The sequence below is a fragment of the Pituophis catenifer genome, unplaced genomic scaffold (genome assembly GCF_029215685.1).
Source record: "Pituophis catenifer annectens isolate HBS135680 unplaced genomic scaffold, rPitCat1.0.hap2 SCAF_8, whole genome shotgun sequence".
In the NCBI taxonomy this organism is placed as follows: domain Eukaryota; kingdom Metazoa; phylum Chordata; class Lepidosauria; order Squamata; family Colubridae; genus Pituophis; species Pituophis catenifer.
The window spans coordinates 84019423-84035663 of NW_027256888.1; the positions used below are offsets into that span (position 1 = coordinate 84019423).

A 16241-nucleotide genomic window follows, 5' to 3' on the forward strand; every position below is an offset into this window, starting at 1 on the left:
AGCGAGGAGCTGAGCAGGCAAGAATCGGGCCCTTCCAGGCTCCACCAAAGGCCACGACGGGAGCCTCCCCGGGAGCCATGGCCGGGGCTACTTACCAGCCAGCTAGCCTGCGCCCCAAACTCCTTCGAGGCGCTGTCTGGGATTGGAGGGCCTCAGGTCTTCGGAGAGGGACCGAGGCGGCCGTTCTCTCCGGCAGCGCCGCTGCGAACCTTGGAGGGGCCTTCGCTGGCTCCGGCTTGGCTGGTGACCCACACAGCTGCTCCAACCCTTCCAGAAACTGCGCGAAAGCCGACGTGGGGGGGGAGCTCCGTCGGGGCTTGGAGAAGGTCCTGGTGGCCTCAAGGCCCGGGGAGCCGCCCAGGGGTTTTCGGCTTCGGGAGCCGCCGTTCTCCTGGACCGGGCGGCGACCGGGCCTGCCCTCTCCTAGTCTGGGCCGGGGGACTGGCTACGAAGAGCCCGGGCGGCCAGCCGATCCCTCCCTCTGGCTCGCGCGCTCACTCTCGCCGCCCGCCTGCCTGCCTTCCTTCTGGCAAGCGGGAGGGCGGGGCAGCGGGGGCGGATCCGGAGCTCAGCGCAGCCTCCCGGGCGCTCCAGTCCGCCTTTTGGCGGCGACCCCGCTGCCTCCTCCCCTCCGCCTCCCTCCCTCCGCCTTTCCCACGTGCCCTCCCCAACCCCGGGGCAGGTGAACCTGGCCAATCAGAGGGGCGGGCCGCAGGTACCCGGCTTATCTGGACGACTAGCCAAGGAGCGCGCCCACTGCGCACCGGGTGGATGGGGTGGGAGGCGGGCGCGCGGGTGAACCACGGGTGGGAGTGCGGCTGCCACCTCCCCAGAGCCGCCGCGCCCTGCCCGGTCCAGCGCGCCCGGATCTGCTGCCGGATCGGGCCGGTTGCGCGCCGAGCCCGACGTGGCTCCCTGGTGTTCCCGCGCCCGGGTCCGCCTGAGCGCCGCCCTCGCCCGGCCCTGAGCCATGTTCCAGCCCGCGGCGGCGGCCAAGCGCTGCTTCACGATCGAGTCCCTGGTGGGCAAAGACAATAGCCACCCGCTGGCAGAGGATTCTCTCCGTCCCGTCGCTGCCGCCGCCGCCGCTGCCGCCGCCCTCGGATATCCGGCCAGCGCCGCCGTCGAGGCCTTCGCGCACGGCTTCCAGGGCTCGGCCGCCGCCGGGCGTTCGCTCTACGGCGGCCCGGAGCTGCTCTTCCCGGAGGCCGTGAGCCACCCGCCTGCCCTGGCCGTCCACCCGCCGCAGCTGGGCTCCTCGCACCTGCCTCCCTCCCCGCACCCTTTCTTCGGCCCGCAGCCGCGCGACCCGCTCAACTTCTATCCCTGGGTGCTGCGGAACCGTTTCTTCGGGCACCGCTTCCAAGGTAAGCCAAGCGCGGCCGCCTCCGGGGAGCAGAGGGCACGCGCTCGGGGCCCTTCAGCGCCGGCTTTGGCGCTTCGGAGCAGCGCATGGAGTGACCGTAACCGCCCGGCCGAAGCCCGGCCTGGAGTTCGCGGTGGGTCAAAGCTGTGCCAGGTGGCAGCCGAGCCCGCCCGGCATGGAGGGGAAGCGAATCGCGATCCCGGGGCGGCCAGGCGGCGGGAGAAGTTCCCGCTGGCCAGAGGCAGCGCCTTTTCCCACCGGTCAGGGGCCCAGCGGGACTTTGATAAAGGCTGGGCCGTGTTTCTGATGCCATCAAGGCAGCCGCGGCCTTTGAGATGGCTTGGCACAGCTACCTCTCTCCCTTACGGGCCTGTGGCGACCGGCACGGCCCTCGGTGCCCGCGGGAGGGGCGTTGCGATCCAGACCCCCCCAAGGCGCCCCTGGCCGGCAGCGATGGCGCCCTTTGAACCCTCTTCCGAAGTCCACCCCAACCCCGGGAGTTCTGTAGCGGCAGGAGCAGCCGCGGGTTCAGGAGGCAACCCCAGCCGGTCCTGTCGTCCCGCCAACTGCTCGCTTTGCCCTCCTTCGACCCGAGAAGGCCCGCTGTTCAGACATCTCTTCCGCTGAGATCGTTTAGGAGGGAGGTGCAGGGGGGCTCGGTGAGGTCGCCCAGCGGCAGGGAAGGCCCTCCCCGCCGCCTCTTTGCTGAGCCCCGCAATCCCTGCTCCGGCGGGGAAGAACAGCACCCGGTAAGGAGAAGGAGCCACGGCTGCTTCGGCGCCCCGCAACGGAGCGATCTGGATCCGAGCAAAATCCGTGGAGATCCGTTCAAATACTCTTCGCGGCGGAGAATTGTCTGGTCCTTCCCCGGCCTCGGTTGGGGGCTGCGCTGGCTTGGGAGATGAGGCGGTAGATACAACATTCTGAGTATGGGGAAGATTCCGATTTCAAATGGGCGCTGAGGAATCACAGCCGATTCTTGCGATCCGCCGGGTTCCGACCCCGCGAGGGCGGGGAAAGGGACCACCGGCGAGCGCAGACGGGTCCTTGATGGTCGTGGAGAAAGGCCGCTTTCCTTCCAGGAAGGTTTGCGATTCCAGGAAGCCTTTTTCCCGAACAGAGGCTCGTTATAGTTTTCCGGTGGTCTGAAGGAGAGATCCGGCGGCCCCGGGGCGGCTCCCCTACATCCTAGCGGAAACGGGCGCCGATCCGTCCGTCTCGTTTTAAAGAACGGCAGCCTGAACTCCGCCAGGAATTCTCCCTTGCACTTCCTTCCTTCCTTCCTTCCTTCCTTCCTTCCTTCCTTCCTTCCTTCCTTCCTTTCCTTCCTTCCTTCCTTCCTTTCCTTCCTTCCTTTCCTTCCTTCCTTCCTTCCTTCCTTCCTTCCTTCCTTCCTTCCTTTCCTTCCTTCCTTCCTTCCTTCCTTCCTTCCTTCCTTCCTTCCTTCCGAGAGGAGACTCTCTTGGTTGCTGGGAAGGCTCCGCAGGCACAACCCAGGAGAAGAGCGGCTCTCACGGCCCGCAGGGAAGGCCGGCCCAGGCACGCCGGACTTTCCGCCCGGAAAGCCTCGTTGGTATCGGCGAACAGCAGGCGGTGCGGGGCCTTCATTCCAGCCGCAGTTCGGCTCTTTCTGAAGAAGGTAAAATGGTTGCAGGGAAACGTAGCACGGCAACCCCAAAGCCCGCGGGACGCTCCCGTGGGTAAAGGAGAAGCTTGGAAACGAGTTCGAGGCTCGCAGGGCCGGGAAGCCTCTCCGGCCGCGTCCGGCTCCCTCTTTATGGCCTACCAGCGGAACCGGCGGCGGCGAGCAGAGCCTGGCACTAGCCCCCCTTCGGGCCCTACACACACACACACACACACACACACAAGGTCGCTGGAGCCAGGTCGCCTCGGGTTTTCCCGGGAAGCTGCTCGGCCACGGCCTGGAAGAAGCGCCCGTTCAAGGCCTCTCTTCGTCGGCCAGGAGGGCAGAGCAGGGGAGCTCTCCCCGCCGCGGTCCGGGGAAGGGGCAAAGGCGGGCCGAGGGAATGCTCCCAAAATGCCAGCCAGTCCGAGGGGGTGCCGGGCGTGGACGAAGGGAGGCTCTGCTTTCCCGCCCTTCCCTTCCCCTTTTCGTTGCCGTTGTACCCACCCGGCCCCCTTGCCCGTTGTGCGCGGCCCTCCCCAAGTGCCCTCCTGGAGGAAGCTTCTTCGCTCGGCTTCCCGGAGAGCCTCCTGCGGGTTCGGCCTCCCCTCCTGCAAGCCAGCCGCTCGGAACAGACTTGGAGGTAGCCTGCGCGGGCTCGGCCTCCGCCGCGCTCACCGGTTTCGGACCGAGAAAGCGATTCTCGCCTGGCCTGCTTGGCGGGTCCTCGGAGAAGGAGGCGGACCTCGCCCACCCCAGCCAAGAGCCGGTCCCGGGGAAGTCCACCTGTCCCGCGGCCGAGCTTCCTGCAAGTCCCGGGCGGGGCAAGAGGCTTTTGGAGCCCCCGTCTTTCTCGGCGGAAGGCAGAACGCGGGGCTGCGCTAGGCAGAGGGAGAGAGCGCCACTCGCCCAGAATTACCAGCTCCGTCCGCACTTCTCTTCGGAGTAGTACTAGCTCGGGGGAGAAAACGCGTTGAGAGCAAGGCCGAAGCCAGCTTTCCAACGGTGGGGAGCCGAGGGCTGGAGATACTGCTTTCCAAATCGGGCTCTTAAAGCAGGAAAGGACGCCTGAGCCGAAGGGCGCTTCGCAGCGCTGAACCCGGTCATTTCCAGGCCTTGCAGGGTCTTTGTGCAAACCCAAACCGGAGGCCAGGCTTGTGGAACCGCTCCCCTCCAGCCCTTGCGCGAGCACAGCCTGTGGGGTGGGGGCATAAATTCAGCCACTCCCTTACTTAGGTGGACTCAGCCTTCCCTCCTTCGGAGGTGGGTAAAATGAGGACCCAGATTGTTGGGGGCAAAATGCTGACTGTAAACTGCTCAGAGAGGCCTGTAAAGCACGGTAAAGCGGTGTATAAATCTAAGTGCTATTGCTACTTTGGGGAGGTTGCCCCACGCAAGACCGAGCCACTTGCCAGGACAGATCTCGCCTGGTGACCCCTTGTTTGCCTTCCTCAAAATGGGCGGGGGGGGGGGCGAAGTGTTCGGCCAGGGAAAGGAGAACGCTTCAAACGGTAGCCCTTCCATCTCTTTCCCGGCTCCTCCCGCGCCCTAAAGAGAGGGGAGAGCTTGTCCTGGCCACCAAAGGCAGCCGCAGCTCAGCCTAGTTCAGGACCCCGGAGGGTTGGTATCGACCCTCCCTTTCACACACACATCCCCCAGAACTGGGCTCCGCCGTTCCCTTCCCACAGCCCTTTCTCCGTGTAAATGTTGGCTCTTTCCTTCACAAGGTCCTGACAAGGTAGGCCTCCTAGTCACTCCACACGGTTGTCGAATTGCTTTTGGGGAAGACCAGCCGAAAGCTCTGAGGAAAAAGCGCTCGGGGCAAGGGCACCTTGCTTTGTGGCCGCCTCGGGTCCCGGGGAATTGCAACAAAGGGGGGGCGCCTGGTTTCTGATCTAGAGCCAGCTTTTGGTCGCCCCAGGATTCCCATCTCCTGCCCCTCCGCCGAACGGGAAGTAAGGGCGGAGGGTGGGCTGAAACGCGGAACTCTCACACCTGGGTGCTGCCTCCCCTTCTGCCCCTGTTTCGGCCCTTCGGAAGGGGGCAGCAACCGCCTAGGACCCGCGTCCCGCCTGAATCCCGCGTTTGCCTGTCCCGCAAGGAGTGGCGGCTGGAGGGGGATTGGAATGGGGTCACCCGGCTCCTGAGAGTACGGAGGCCCGCGGGCGCCCGTGTAGCAGCTTCGTCCGGGGTCGCCGAAGGGTCTGACGGGGTTGATCCTGGGCGGCGGGCGCTGACCTGCTGCTTTCCCTCCGCAGGCGGCGAGGTGTCCCAGGAGAACCTGCTCTTGCACGGGCCCTTCGCCCGGAAGCCGAAGCGAATCCGCACCGCCTTCTCGCCCTCGCAGCTGCTGCGGCTGGAACGCGCCTTCGAGAAGAACCACTACGTGGTGGGCGCCGAGCGCAAGCAATTGGCCGGCAGCCTCAGCCTCTCCGAGACCCAGGTGGGCCGTGGCGCGGTACGGGGGGGGGCGGGGGGCACAGGGCCCTTCAGTGCGAGGCAGCACCAGCGAAGGCCAAGGAGGTGAGAGAAATGGGAGGCCGGGAAGGTCCGTTTTCTCCAAAGACTGAAGCTGCGAGGGAGACCGCCGCCGGTTGCCCCGCGTGGAAGTGGCCGCCCTCTTCCCTTATGCTGTTGCTGCTGTCATTCTGTGCAGCATTCAGCCTTAATCGCTTGCTTCCTGAGACCTGATAAAGTTATCCTCTGAACATTTGACTCCTCACAACCGCCAGTGAACCAGAATGACTAAACTATCAGTCATTCTAAAGCCTTCCTTTCCTGTACACTTTTGAAATAACCCAACTCGTTAAGGTCAATTTCGCTAGTGAATTCATAGATGAGACAAGGTGGGGAGCAGGGTGGCTGATTTAACTTTTCTGGCCTCAGAACGGACCTTGCCTCTTCAAACTTTTTCTGGTTCCTGCCAGACTCACCAGCAGTGTACAAAAACTGTGTAGATCTGAGCATATTTCTCTGAAAACCGAGGTGTGAACTAGAAACCTTCTCTTGGGTATTTTAAGTTGATGCCGTCCTTGCCGTCAGTCCCCTCTCGGGGGCCTTTCCCAGCCCTTGGCGGAGTCACGGCAGGAGGAGCGCCCCGTTTGGAGGGAAAAGTTGGAGCCCGTAGATCCCCAGTTATGTTTCCCACAGAGGTGGAGAACAGCTGTGTGTCATCGCGTGTGGATGCGTTCACGTGTGTGCAGATGTAAACATTGGCTTGGGCGAAGAGGCTACAGCAGGGAGACTCCGGAAACAAAATAAAAGTTACAAAATGGTTCGGGATGAAACTGAAGCGAGGAGCGTTGAAAGGAATAACTAGAAACACGGACGGGACTGTTGCTGAGATGCCAGAAAGTGGCAAAAAGGGAAAAATCTTTGGTATGGCTACTGTCCAAGGGGGGAAAACCCCAGAGCAGCAAGTTATAAATATGGTGAGAACATTGAAAAATGGTAACTGCAGGTTTAGATGGTGTGACTGGAAAGAGGGACGTCTGCAACCATGGCTGACAATTGGGTGGGTGGGTGGGTGGGGGGAGAGAATGCTATTATCGGTTCCCTGCGCACCTGGAAAGGGAGCAGGACGGAAGGCAGAAGCCAGGGGGAGGCGGGATGTGTCCCGGAGGGTGTTTGGAAGAATTCTGCCCAAGACGCAGGAGGGGGGAAAGCGGGAAAACAGGTGGCGCAGAGCCGAATTTGCTGTTCAGCGGGTTGCTGGGAAATGCAGGAATGTGAAAAACACAATTTGTGCGAAACTTGTGGATTGCGACAAAACCCCGTCGCTAAATGGAGCAGGCTTCCGTCGCGAACCCTTTTGCACCACTACGGAGCTGGAGGTTGCTGCTGAGAGAGAGACGGTGGAAGAGAAGCGTGCGGGTGCGCGGCTAAAGGAGAAGCTCGCGAAGGGTTCGGTGCCCAGACGGAGGTGTTTGGTGTCCCCGTCATTCTTTCGTGTAATTACAGATAAATGCAGACGAAACTCTTGTGGTGGAATTAAGACGCTCGTGGTTGGAGACACGAATTGTGCACGTATTTCTGCACGCAGATGAGGTGAACTTGTTGAAGGACCTGCAGTGAGTACAGCGAGGAATTAGCAATTCACTACCTGGGAAACCAAAGTTGTTTAGCAGGGAAAACGGAGCGAGCAATGGCAGGTTGCACGAAAACAGCAGCCGGAGGCAGGAGAGGACGGCAGATGCCTTGCTGGCGTGTTCTCCAAACAGGGGAAATAGCTGGAGAAGGTTCGGGTGGAATCCTCGCGGTTGTTCGCGGGAGGAGTGAAGGGTTGTGAAAACGGGGGTGGATCAGAAGGTACCCCAGGCCCTTTTTCTAAATATGAGACATCAATAAAAGCTGGAAGGGAGGGTTAAGCAGAAACAGAATAAATACTGGAGGCTTGGATATGGGAGATAAAAGGGATTGGACCGAGTAATGGAATATTATTTTGACTGCAAAGCGAGTGATCTGGGCCAAAGAGGTTTCCGGAGGGTTAGGTCACCGAGAGAAAACAAGGGAAGAGACAGGGAGGAAGGCAGAGGCCGGCAAGGGGCGAGGGGGAAAGGTTGGGAGCGGGGCGGCGCTGAGCCGCTCCAGAGGAGGAGAAGTTTGGGGGAGACGGAGCGGAGGACCAAATGGGGGATCCAAGCGGGGCATCGGACCCCTGGAAGGAGGAGGAGGTTTTGCCAGGATAGGAAGCTACCAAGGGGTATTTGAGGACTTCGTATTAATCTAGATGTAGCTGCAGTTGCTTTTCTTTTTCGGCATAATTTTCTGTCTCACTTTTACCGACTCGCTTTCTTCACTCAATACCCATATTGCTTTCTCTGGAATGGAGCAGCATGATGGGTACTTGGGTGCATACGGCGCCTACGTGGGAAAGGGGGCTGTAGGGTAAGTTTCCTGGAGATCCGTGTATGTATGCGGCACGAGGGGCGTGGATGACAACGCTTGTGTGACGGCGCCCTTATACAAACACTGTGGCAGAGGAAAATTCATGCTGGCACCAGATGCCCTAGGTGCCATTATTGGGAGGCCGGCAGGGTTTCTGGGGTGCCTTTGCTGTTTGTCAAGTCCGCAATGGCCTGCCGTGGTTTAGGAACCCCTTAGAAAAAGGGGCTGCTTGCGGTGTCTTGTGAGGTGAGGAGGTGCAAGGGCTGAAGGAGGAGTGGCCCTTGGGGACCCTTTTCCGCACAACGGAAGTCGCCGGAGACCAGCAGATGAATGTCATCATAAACTGTCCTGTGCGGAGGAGCCTAACTGGGCTTTCGTTCTGTGCTCCTTCCCCACCTGCTTTGGGAAAAGAAGACCCACCTCGCATTCCCGCCCCTTTGTCTTCAGGAGGCGGCCAGGGGCTCCCCGCGGCCCCTCCACCCAACTCTTATTCTTGCCCAGATTCAGGGAGACCCTCCCTTTGCCCCCGTCAAAGAAACCCGCCTTGGTCTCCTCAGAAGACTTGGGGGGGGGGTTCAGCAGCCTGTCAGAAGGGTCCAGGGTGAGCGGACATTTCTGGGGACCCGCTGAGGGGTTTCGCAGCGTCCGGCGGAAGGGGCTCCTTTGTCCGGAGCCGAATAAACTGCCTCGCTGTGTAAAAGCTGACCGGAGAGCGGCCGAGAAGAGCAGAAATTCTCCCCAAAGGTGCGCCTGGTTGGGAGTCCGGCGGTGGCTCCACCGGGGTGGGGGGTGGGGGTGTAAGGTGATCCGCGTCCCCCTGGCGGTAAGCGCGGCTGGAGTAAGCAGGTGTGTTTTGGGCAAATGGTGTAAGTAACAAGAGTTGGGTTTCAAAACAAACGGCCCCCATTGAAAGGTCTTTGAGCTTTTCCTCTGGAGGAAGTGACCCCTTCGGAGGCCGGGGAAGAACACGAGGCTCTGGGTCTGGAGGGGAGGGGAGGGGGGGGCAAGGCCGGGGAAAGATCCCCAGGAAATCAAAGGATGCAACACTCTGTTCGTTTAGGTATTTCTCGCTCGCTTTTTTAAAAAATGCAGGATACGCCTCAATTATCATCCTGGTTCACAGAGCTGAGCATTTATTTTCCGACGAGGCCAAGATTGGCAGATGTTGTGTGGGGGGGGAGGGTTAGACTCCAGCGGTGCTTCTTAGGTCCAAGGACTGCAGAGCGTTCTGTGTCGCACATACACAACGCTGGGGGGGGGGGGAGCAATCAAGCTTTCTGGGGCTCGAATTTTACATCTCCTCCGACCAGCTTAGTTGCACTAAGGCTCAATTTGACTTATCTGCTCCCTCTCAGAAATTGGCTGGAAACTGGACCACAGATTTTCCTTCCCATTTCAGTCACAGGGTTGTGGGGGAGCAGACTCACTCAAAAGAGGTTTTGGAGGTCGATGCGATCCTCAGCCTCTGGATTGCTTATTTCTGATCTCAAGACACCCACCTGTGGGCGTGTCTGTGTATTCATGTGCAGATAGGCCCAAAGCATTCTGGAAGGGAACAAAGGCAATATTTGTTTTTTTATAAGAAAAGGTTTTTGTCAGGCTTCTTGTTTCTTTTATTGCTTTATGCACAAAATTTATCTGCTTTTTTTTAATCAAAGAAGAGGGAGGGAGGGAGGGGGGGGTTCACCTGTATGCTGAGTTCCTGGGGCAGGGAAGTCTCCTTGGATGGACCAAGGAATATGGTGAGGTACAACAGTTTTCATCTGGGGTTGAGAGCCCTGTGCTTTCTATTAAGGGGGGGGGGCTGATCAGGCTGATTTGGAAACCTTTTAAAGGAAACTTTGTACCAGAAAATCCTCCTATTTCCTCCTTCCCTGCCTCCCTCAGGGAGTAACGTTCCCTTATTACTGAAGGGAAAATGAGAGCCGCAGAGCCGTAGTTGACCCGCAGGCAGTCTTCCCTTCGGTCCTCCCTGACGGAGGAAGAGCTGTGCAGCAGCCCGGAACCCCCAGTGCCGCTTTGCTGGTGACCATTAAGGGAAGTAAAATGTGAAAACAGAAACTGGCAATTCCGTAGGTTTTTTTAAAGGTAATTTAATGGGTACTTAGAATGGAGCGGAGAGCGGAGCGTAACCATTTAAAAACAGAGGTCATTATGATAGATTATGTGCAGAATAAATACCAAACTAGGAAGTACCAGATAGCTTTTAGTTGAATGTTGTGTAGAAATGTATAGTACACAGGGGGGAGAATAGAAGGGTGGTAAAGTATGATACGATATAAAATGATTTGGATTTGGATTTGATCTTGGGGAAGTCATGGGAGGAGGGGAGGGTTAGGGAGGGAAAGGGGGGGGAAATGGGAAAATTTGTATTTGTAAAACTTTTTCAATAAAAAATAAATCAATAAAAACAGAGGTCATTTATGGTGAAAACAAATAGAAAACAACCTTTTGACCAATGCCAGGAAAAGAAACTCTATAAAGGAGAACGTTTGTGGCTCCTGGGTGCTCTCTGAGCTTGCTGGCTTTCTTGCAGCGGTTCATTCCGATGATGTTACCCAGTTAGGATCATGAAACCTCTGCAAGAAAATCAGTAAGCTCAGAGAGCACCCAGGAGCCCTCAAAAGAAAACCTTCCTTCACCTTTACCCTTTTCTTTGCAAAAACAAAAAAGTGCAATTCTTCCCAATTTGTCCCTTAGCACTCTGCCACAGGGAGCTTTGTGGCTGGTGCTTTGGACATGTCTGGCTTCTGGGTAGACTGCTCTGAGCTGGGGAGGGAAATTGCTTTCTGCAGGGCTGTCACAGAGTACCATTCCCAGCGTCCCCCCCCCCCAGAGCTCCACCAGCAGGGACTCGTCCAGGTCCAGCCCTGCCGCCTTTTTCCTTCTTTTTCCGTCTTTTCCCCCCTTAGGCACAGGTTGACTCACTGCGGTTTATCCAAGAATTTTTGGAGCAGACTAGGAGGGTCCCTTATTTCATTGGCATCTTCTTCCTCCTCCCAAAACAAGTCAGAGGAGTGAAGAAACTCCACTGGGGATTAAATGATAGACAACAGAATAAAATGATGTAGAAATAGTCCTCCATTTACAACAGTTCATTTAGTCACTGTTCTGACAGCACTGAAAAAAAGGTGACTTATGACCATTTTTCACACTTACGACTGTTGCAGCATTCCCATGATCACATGATCAAAATTTGGACGCTTGGCAACTGATTCCTATTTATGACAGTAGATCATCCCACAGTAACGTGACCGCCTTTGGTGACCTTCTGAAAAGCAGAGTCAATGGGGAAGCCAAATTAACTTAACAACCAGGTTACTAACTTAACAACTGAAGTGATTCAGTGATTTACAAGGTCGTAAAATGGGGTAAAACTCACTGAACAACTATCTTGCTTAGAAATTGTGAGCTCAATTTTGGTCACAAGTCAAGGACTACCTGTATTATCTGCCATTGTCACAATTAACTCCTGGGGACCACATCCTCCAGGATGATCTGCCCAAGGCTAATCCTGAGGTCCCCCAAGGTCGCCCCCCTCCCCCATCATCATTCGAACTGAGTCCAGCCCCTTTGCTTCCAGTCATCCTCTCCTCTTTCCTTCCTCCTTTCCTTCCCAGCCTCTGAGCCTTCTGCAGAGAGCCAGGCCTTGGTCAAATGCGCCTCCAGTGAGAATTCCGAGTTCATTAAAGAAAACAACACAATGCAAACCTTTATTGTACCAGCATTTAAATTATCTATCAGAACGAAAATAATTGGAGTAGAATTTTTATGTGGAAAGCTTTCATTGCCATTCGGTTCGGTACATTCATTGCTGTTGATAGGGTGTTCCATATTTTTGTGATATGTTCGTGTTGGTTGTTATTTAAACTCCAGAATAGGCTCCAGAACTCTGGCGAGAAATGCCTGTTGGGGGGAGATGATCAGTGGGTCCGGCTGGGATGAGTGATCTTGGGCTAGGAGTGAGATCACCCATGGGAGGGTGTGTCAAAACATCCAGATATGCTGCAATTGTGTGTGTGGCTGAAATTCTGCCTCCTTTTCATGTATGTTGACCGTGTGGGCACCAGAGCCCCTTGAGTACTGGATCCCTCTGAGGATGCCTTGAAAATAAACTTGGGATTTGAAATGGAAATTGAAGCAGGATTCCTGTCCTGCAAAATCCGTTGTCTTTTAAAAATAGGGAGATGCTTAATAGTGTCTATCAATGTTTTCTTGGGCCCCGGCAGTCGTCTCTAACTGCAGCCCCTCCGAGAATCTCTCTTCCGAAGCATCTGCAAGAGGGGCCCTCAGGGAAGAGTCCACCGTAAGAAGGAAACTTCCAGTTTGACTCTGATGACGTTTCATTCAGTTATGCCCCCATTCTGGCATTTGGGTGGGGAGAAACCTGTCTTTCTTCCACATCTTCTCTGCATGAAAGGCCTCAGGCATTTCCAGGCCCCTCACACCTGCCTGTGGCAAGGGGAGGCCCCGACGGCCCTTCTGGCTCTGCCAATGTTGAAACTGAAGCCTGGCATGCAGGCAAGAGGCATCTCTGTTTCTCTTGATGGGTTTGGCCACCTGAGGGCACCAAAGACACTTCCACGTGTGACTGGCACAGGCCTGCGAAAAGGATGCCTGGGAGGGGCCACGCCAATCTTCCAGGGCAAGATTTTCCACAGGGAGAGAGTCGGATTAGAGTGGTGGGGACCCCCCCCCCAGGTCCTCTGCATGCTTTGGAGCCCATCTGTAGGAGGAACCATGCAGCTGCCACAAAAATCAGGTATGTTCCTGAGCAAGATGGCTGGCCGTAAGTCTCCCTGCAGCAGCTCTCATACTGTAGGAAGTTAGCACTCATCCCTCTCCTAGAAGAATGAAATATTTTAGGAAATATTAAAAAGGCAGAATATTATATTTCCCTGGATGAGAAATGGAGAAACATGTTTTAATGACAATGCAGCTCCCTGTCCCCCCCATCTTTGTCAATGGGCCATTAAGGCTTCAGCTGAGCTCATTCATTTCCCCCCATGTTTGTCAATGGATCAACATCTGCAACACAATAGGACCCATCTAGCAACAGAAACTCACCACATGGCAAGACTCAAGCAAGCTTGGGAGACAGCCTACAAAGTTAGCTAAGACCCCCGTCCCCTGGGAGTCTCACAACCAATCAGGGTACATTTCTTATACAGGAACAAAAAATTCTGAGGTGGGGCACAACAGAGGGCATAAAACCAAGTCACTCTCAGCATCTTGCCCCTTTTTTTCTACTCAGGAACTCAAGCCATGTGATTCTTGTTCACCATTAAACCATCTTTCCAAGTAGTCTCCATATTTCCAATGTCTTTTTCCCCACTTGGAACTGAACCCAGATGGACATTTCTTCCAACAATACCTTTAGAGTTAGGCAGAAAAGAGAATCCTCTGTTTGTGTGTGTGTGTGTGTGTGTGTGTGTGTGTGTGTGTGTGTGTGTGTGTATCAGCCAGCAGAGCTTCCTAGAACAATTGGAGCCACCAGGAGCGTCTGTGTGGGGCTCCATGGCCAACAAACTTGCAAGAACTTTGTATGTTGGGGACCAAAATGGCTCTTTGGGGCACATTCATGCAAGACTCCCCAGGGGGATTTCAAAATGGCAGCCAGGAAACCCCAAGGCTGGAAAGGGATGTTGAGGGTCTCCGCAGCCATTACAAGCGGGATGCCTAAGAGAGGCCAGTCGAGTTAGAAGAATAGAATGATGCAGAATTGCCATGGATGTCAACCAAGCCCTACAAAAGTCATTTCTTTCTAGAGTTCCTTCTTTGTTTGATGCCTGTTTGCATTTGGATTCTCAAATTTTGTGTCCTTTTGCCGTTTTCCTGAAGACGTTCCTCGGGGTCTTCTGATGCAGCTGCTGAGGCACACCAGTAAAATCTGGGGATGGGTCTGATCTGTGCCAGAGGTGTTATCTTAGTCCCAGATCCAAACATTTTCAAAACCACGCCTGTTCTTACACGTCAGCTAGTTTCTTGGGAATCCTTCATGCCTTTCATGGTGGGCAGTTTCTCAAACTGGTCAAAATTCTACCAGATTCTGGACAACATTTAGATAAAATTCACCAGGTCTTTGTTACCATTGACTTCCTCTGTGTGACCTACAGGTGTGTTTTCCTATTGAAATGTCTCTGTTATTCATGAGACTTTTTCTTTTAATGCCAAGTCAATTTAATTTCCATCAACCAGAGTATGGGTGGTGTGCGAAGTCTCGTGTTGCTGCTCCAACAGGCATTTCCACCCTTCAGGAATCTACTCTTGGTCTCTCGTGAACTTTGCCAGTCTCCACAACTTCCTCTCTGCTACATAAGTGACAGTGGGGGGACCGTCTGCATTTGTATTTGCACTTTGATCCACAGCACATGAACAGAGTGGGCTGTTGCTGTTCTTACCAGCATTCTGATAGGCCCTTTTTTCTTTCACTTCCCTGCCAAGTCCCAAACTTGGATGAATCCATCTTGATGTTAGAGGCTATGAAATGTGGAGAGCAACAAAATTGGTTGTGTATGTATGTGCCTGTATATGTGTGTGTATGCACAAAGACACATGTACATATATTCTACACTTATACTTATATAAATGGCAAGACAAATCCTGTTCTACTGATAGATGGGACTTTTTGGAGGCTGTGGCTCTCGTCCCTGTGCATTAAGCAGGCAGCCCCTTCCCCTCCTGGCAGGCAGCCCCATGTTTAAGGCTTTTCTCCCTCTGAACTGGAGGCTTCTGGAAGCCCTGAACTCTGCTTCAGGCCTCTTCTCCCAAGATGGCCCCAGGGGCCCTGGCTCCCCCAGGAGAGGAAGGCTCCCTTGTGGCAAAAGCAGAGTGGCCGGCTGTGCTTTTGTTCTGGTCCTTTTGGCTGGTTTTAGGTGCCTCTTTTCAAGGTATAACTTTGATCCTCTTGGAGAGAGCGGTGAAGGATGAATAGGCTTACAGCAATGAATAAGTACCAGGTCTCTGGCGCTTCAGTTCAGAGACCGTGAGCACGTGAGCGTTTGTGCAAATCAGGACATCAGAAAATGCTTCTCCAGGTTTGCAACTGCTCCAGTCTAGTTTCCAAGAGGGCCTTAACTTTTTACCTTTCCTTTTCTACTCTCTGTCTCGTCCAGGTGAAGGTCTGGTTTCAAAACAGAAGGACCAAATACAAAAGGCAGAAACTGGAAGAAGAAGGTCCCGAATCGGATCAAAAGAAAAAGGGATCCCACCACATCAACCGATGGAGGATTGCCACCAAGCAGTCCAACACGGAGGACATTGATGTCACGTCCAATGACTAGTGAGAGGCGGGAGGAGGCGGCCACTGGCGAGCAGGGCCGAAAAGGACCGTGTGGGAAAGCAAGGACTCAATGGAGATCCAGCTGCTCTCCCCTCCACCAGGGGTGCCCCCTTCATGGGGAATCGGGGGGAACCTAAGGATGATCTAGGAAATCCCTTCTCTCCTGCGATCTTGCCCGCTGCCTAGCTGCCACAGGGCAGACTGGGGAACCGTGGGACATACCCAGCCCAGCCAGTGCGGAGGGCAGGGCCACCAGGGACGAAGGGAAGCCCTTCGCCAGCCGTGTGAACAGATCCATCCATTCACCAAGCCCTCCGCCGTACTCCATCCTCTCGTCTTTGTTGCACTTTGGTGGGATAATTTTTTAATCAACAAAAAAGAATGCATTTTTATTTTAATTTATTATTTCGTGTCTCTGCATTTGCTGGGCCTGTGTACATACTCTGATGTCATAGATAGCAAGCAGCTGTAGTGTGTGTTGCTGTGCCGTGAATAAAAATAACCTGGGTTGGAAGTGCAAGGCCTGGTTGTAGCTGGCTCACCTGCAGAAGGGCCCCTTTACCGGACCTGGTCGTCTCCCCGGCATTTGGCTCCGTTCTGGACAGCTACCCGAACCTTTAGACACAGAGGTCCAGGAAAGCTGCTGGATTCTGATGGGAATGAGGGTGTCCCTCTGGGCCACGCCAGCATATTCCCTTCCTGGGATGTGCTCCAGTTGTGGCCGTGGCTCCTGACTCTTTCTCTTCTGTGCCCAGAAGCCCCCTGCAGGAAGGTTCTGCAGGAAGAGGCATGCTGGGGGCCGGGGGTCGTGGAATGGACAAGCCAAACCACTGGCAGCTGCCTTGTTCTCCAGTTCCTGGTGTGCCCATCAGATCCTAAAGTTTGGGTCAGCAAAAATCCTTTAGGCAGGAGCTGCCCTCCCGCTGGCATCCGTGGGTTGGGACTAGCGTGGTGCAGTTTCCCCCCCCCAATAACTAGGTTACCTCTGTCCCTTCAGGGAAGCCCCCCCCCCGGGATCTGCTTGAAGGAGGCTGGGGGCAGCAGCACCATGCGAGGCCCCTGAACCGTGCTGCTTCTTGCTC

At 55.5% G+C, this 16241-nt stretch overlaps 1 protein-coding gene across 1 annotated transcript; it reads left to right on the forward strand.

Annotated features, from left to right (window-relative positions):
• Nucleotides 1-970: 970 nt before the first annotated feature.
• Nucleotides 971-15160, forward strand: EMX1 (empty spiracles homeobox 1). Its single transcript, XM_070949026.1, has 3 exons — nucleotides 971-1367; nucleotides 5249-5433; nucleotides 14993-15160. Exons 1-3 carry the CDS (start codon nucleotides 971-973, stop codon nucleotides 15158-15160), a joined length of 750 nt encoding a protein of 249 aa, XP_070805127.1.
• The last annotated feature ends 1081 nt before the right edge of the window (nucleotides 15161-16241 follow it).

Excerpts from the sequence above, each read along its gene's own strand:
- EMX1 (XM_070949026.1), top strand. The coding sequence starts at position 971 with ATGTTCCAGCCCGCGGCGGCGGCCAAGCGCTGCTTCACGATCGAGTCC. Across the intron at positions 1,368-5,248 it reads CTTCGGGCACCGCTTCCAAG|GCGGCGAGGTGTCCCAGGAG; the intron begins GTAAGCCAAGCG and ends TTCCCTCCGCAG. Across the intron at positions 5,434-14,992 it reads TCAGCCTCTCCGAGACCCAG|GTGAAGGTCTGGTTTCAAAA; the intron begins GTGGGCCGTGGC and ends TGTCTCGTCCAG.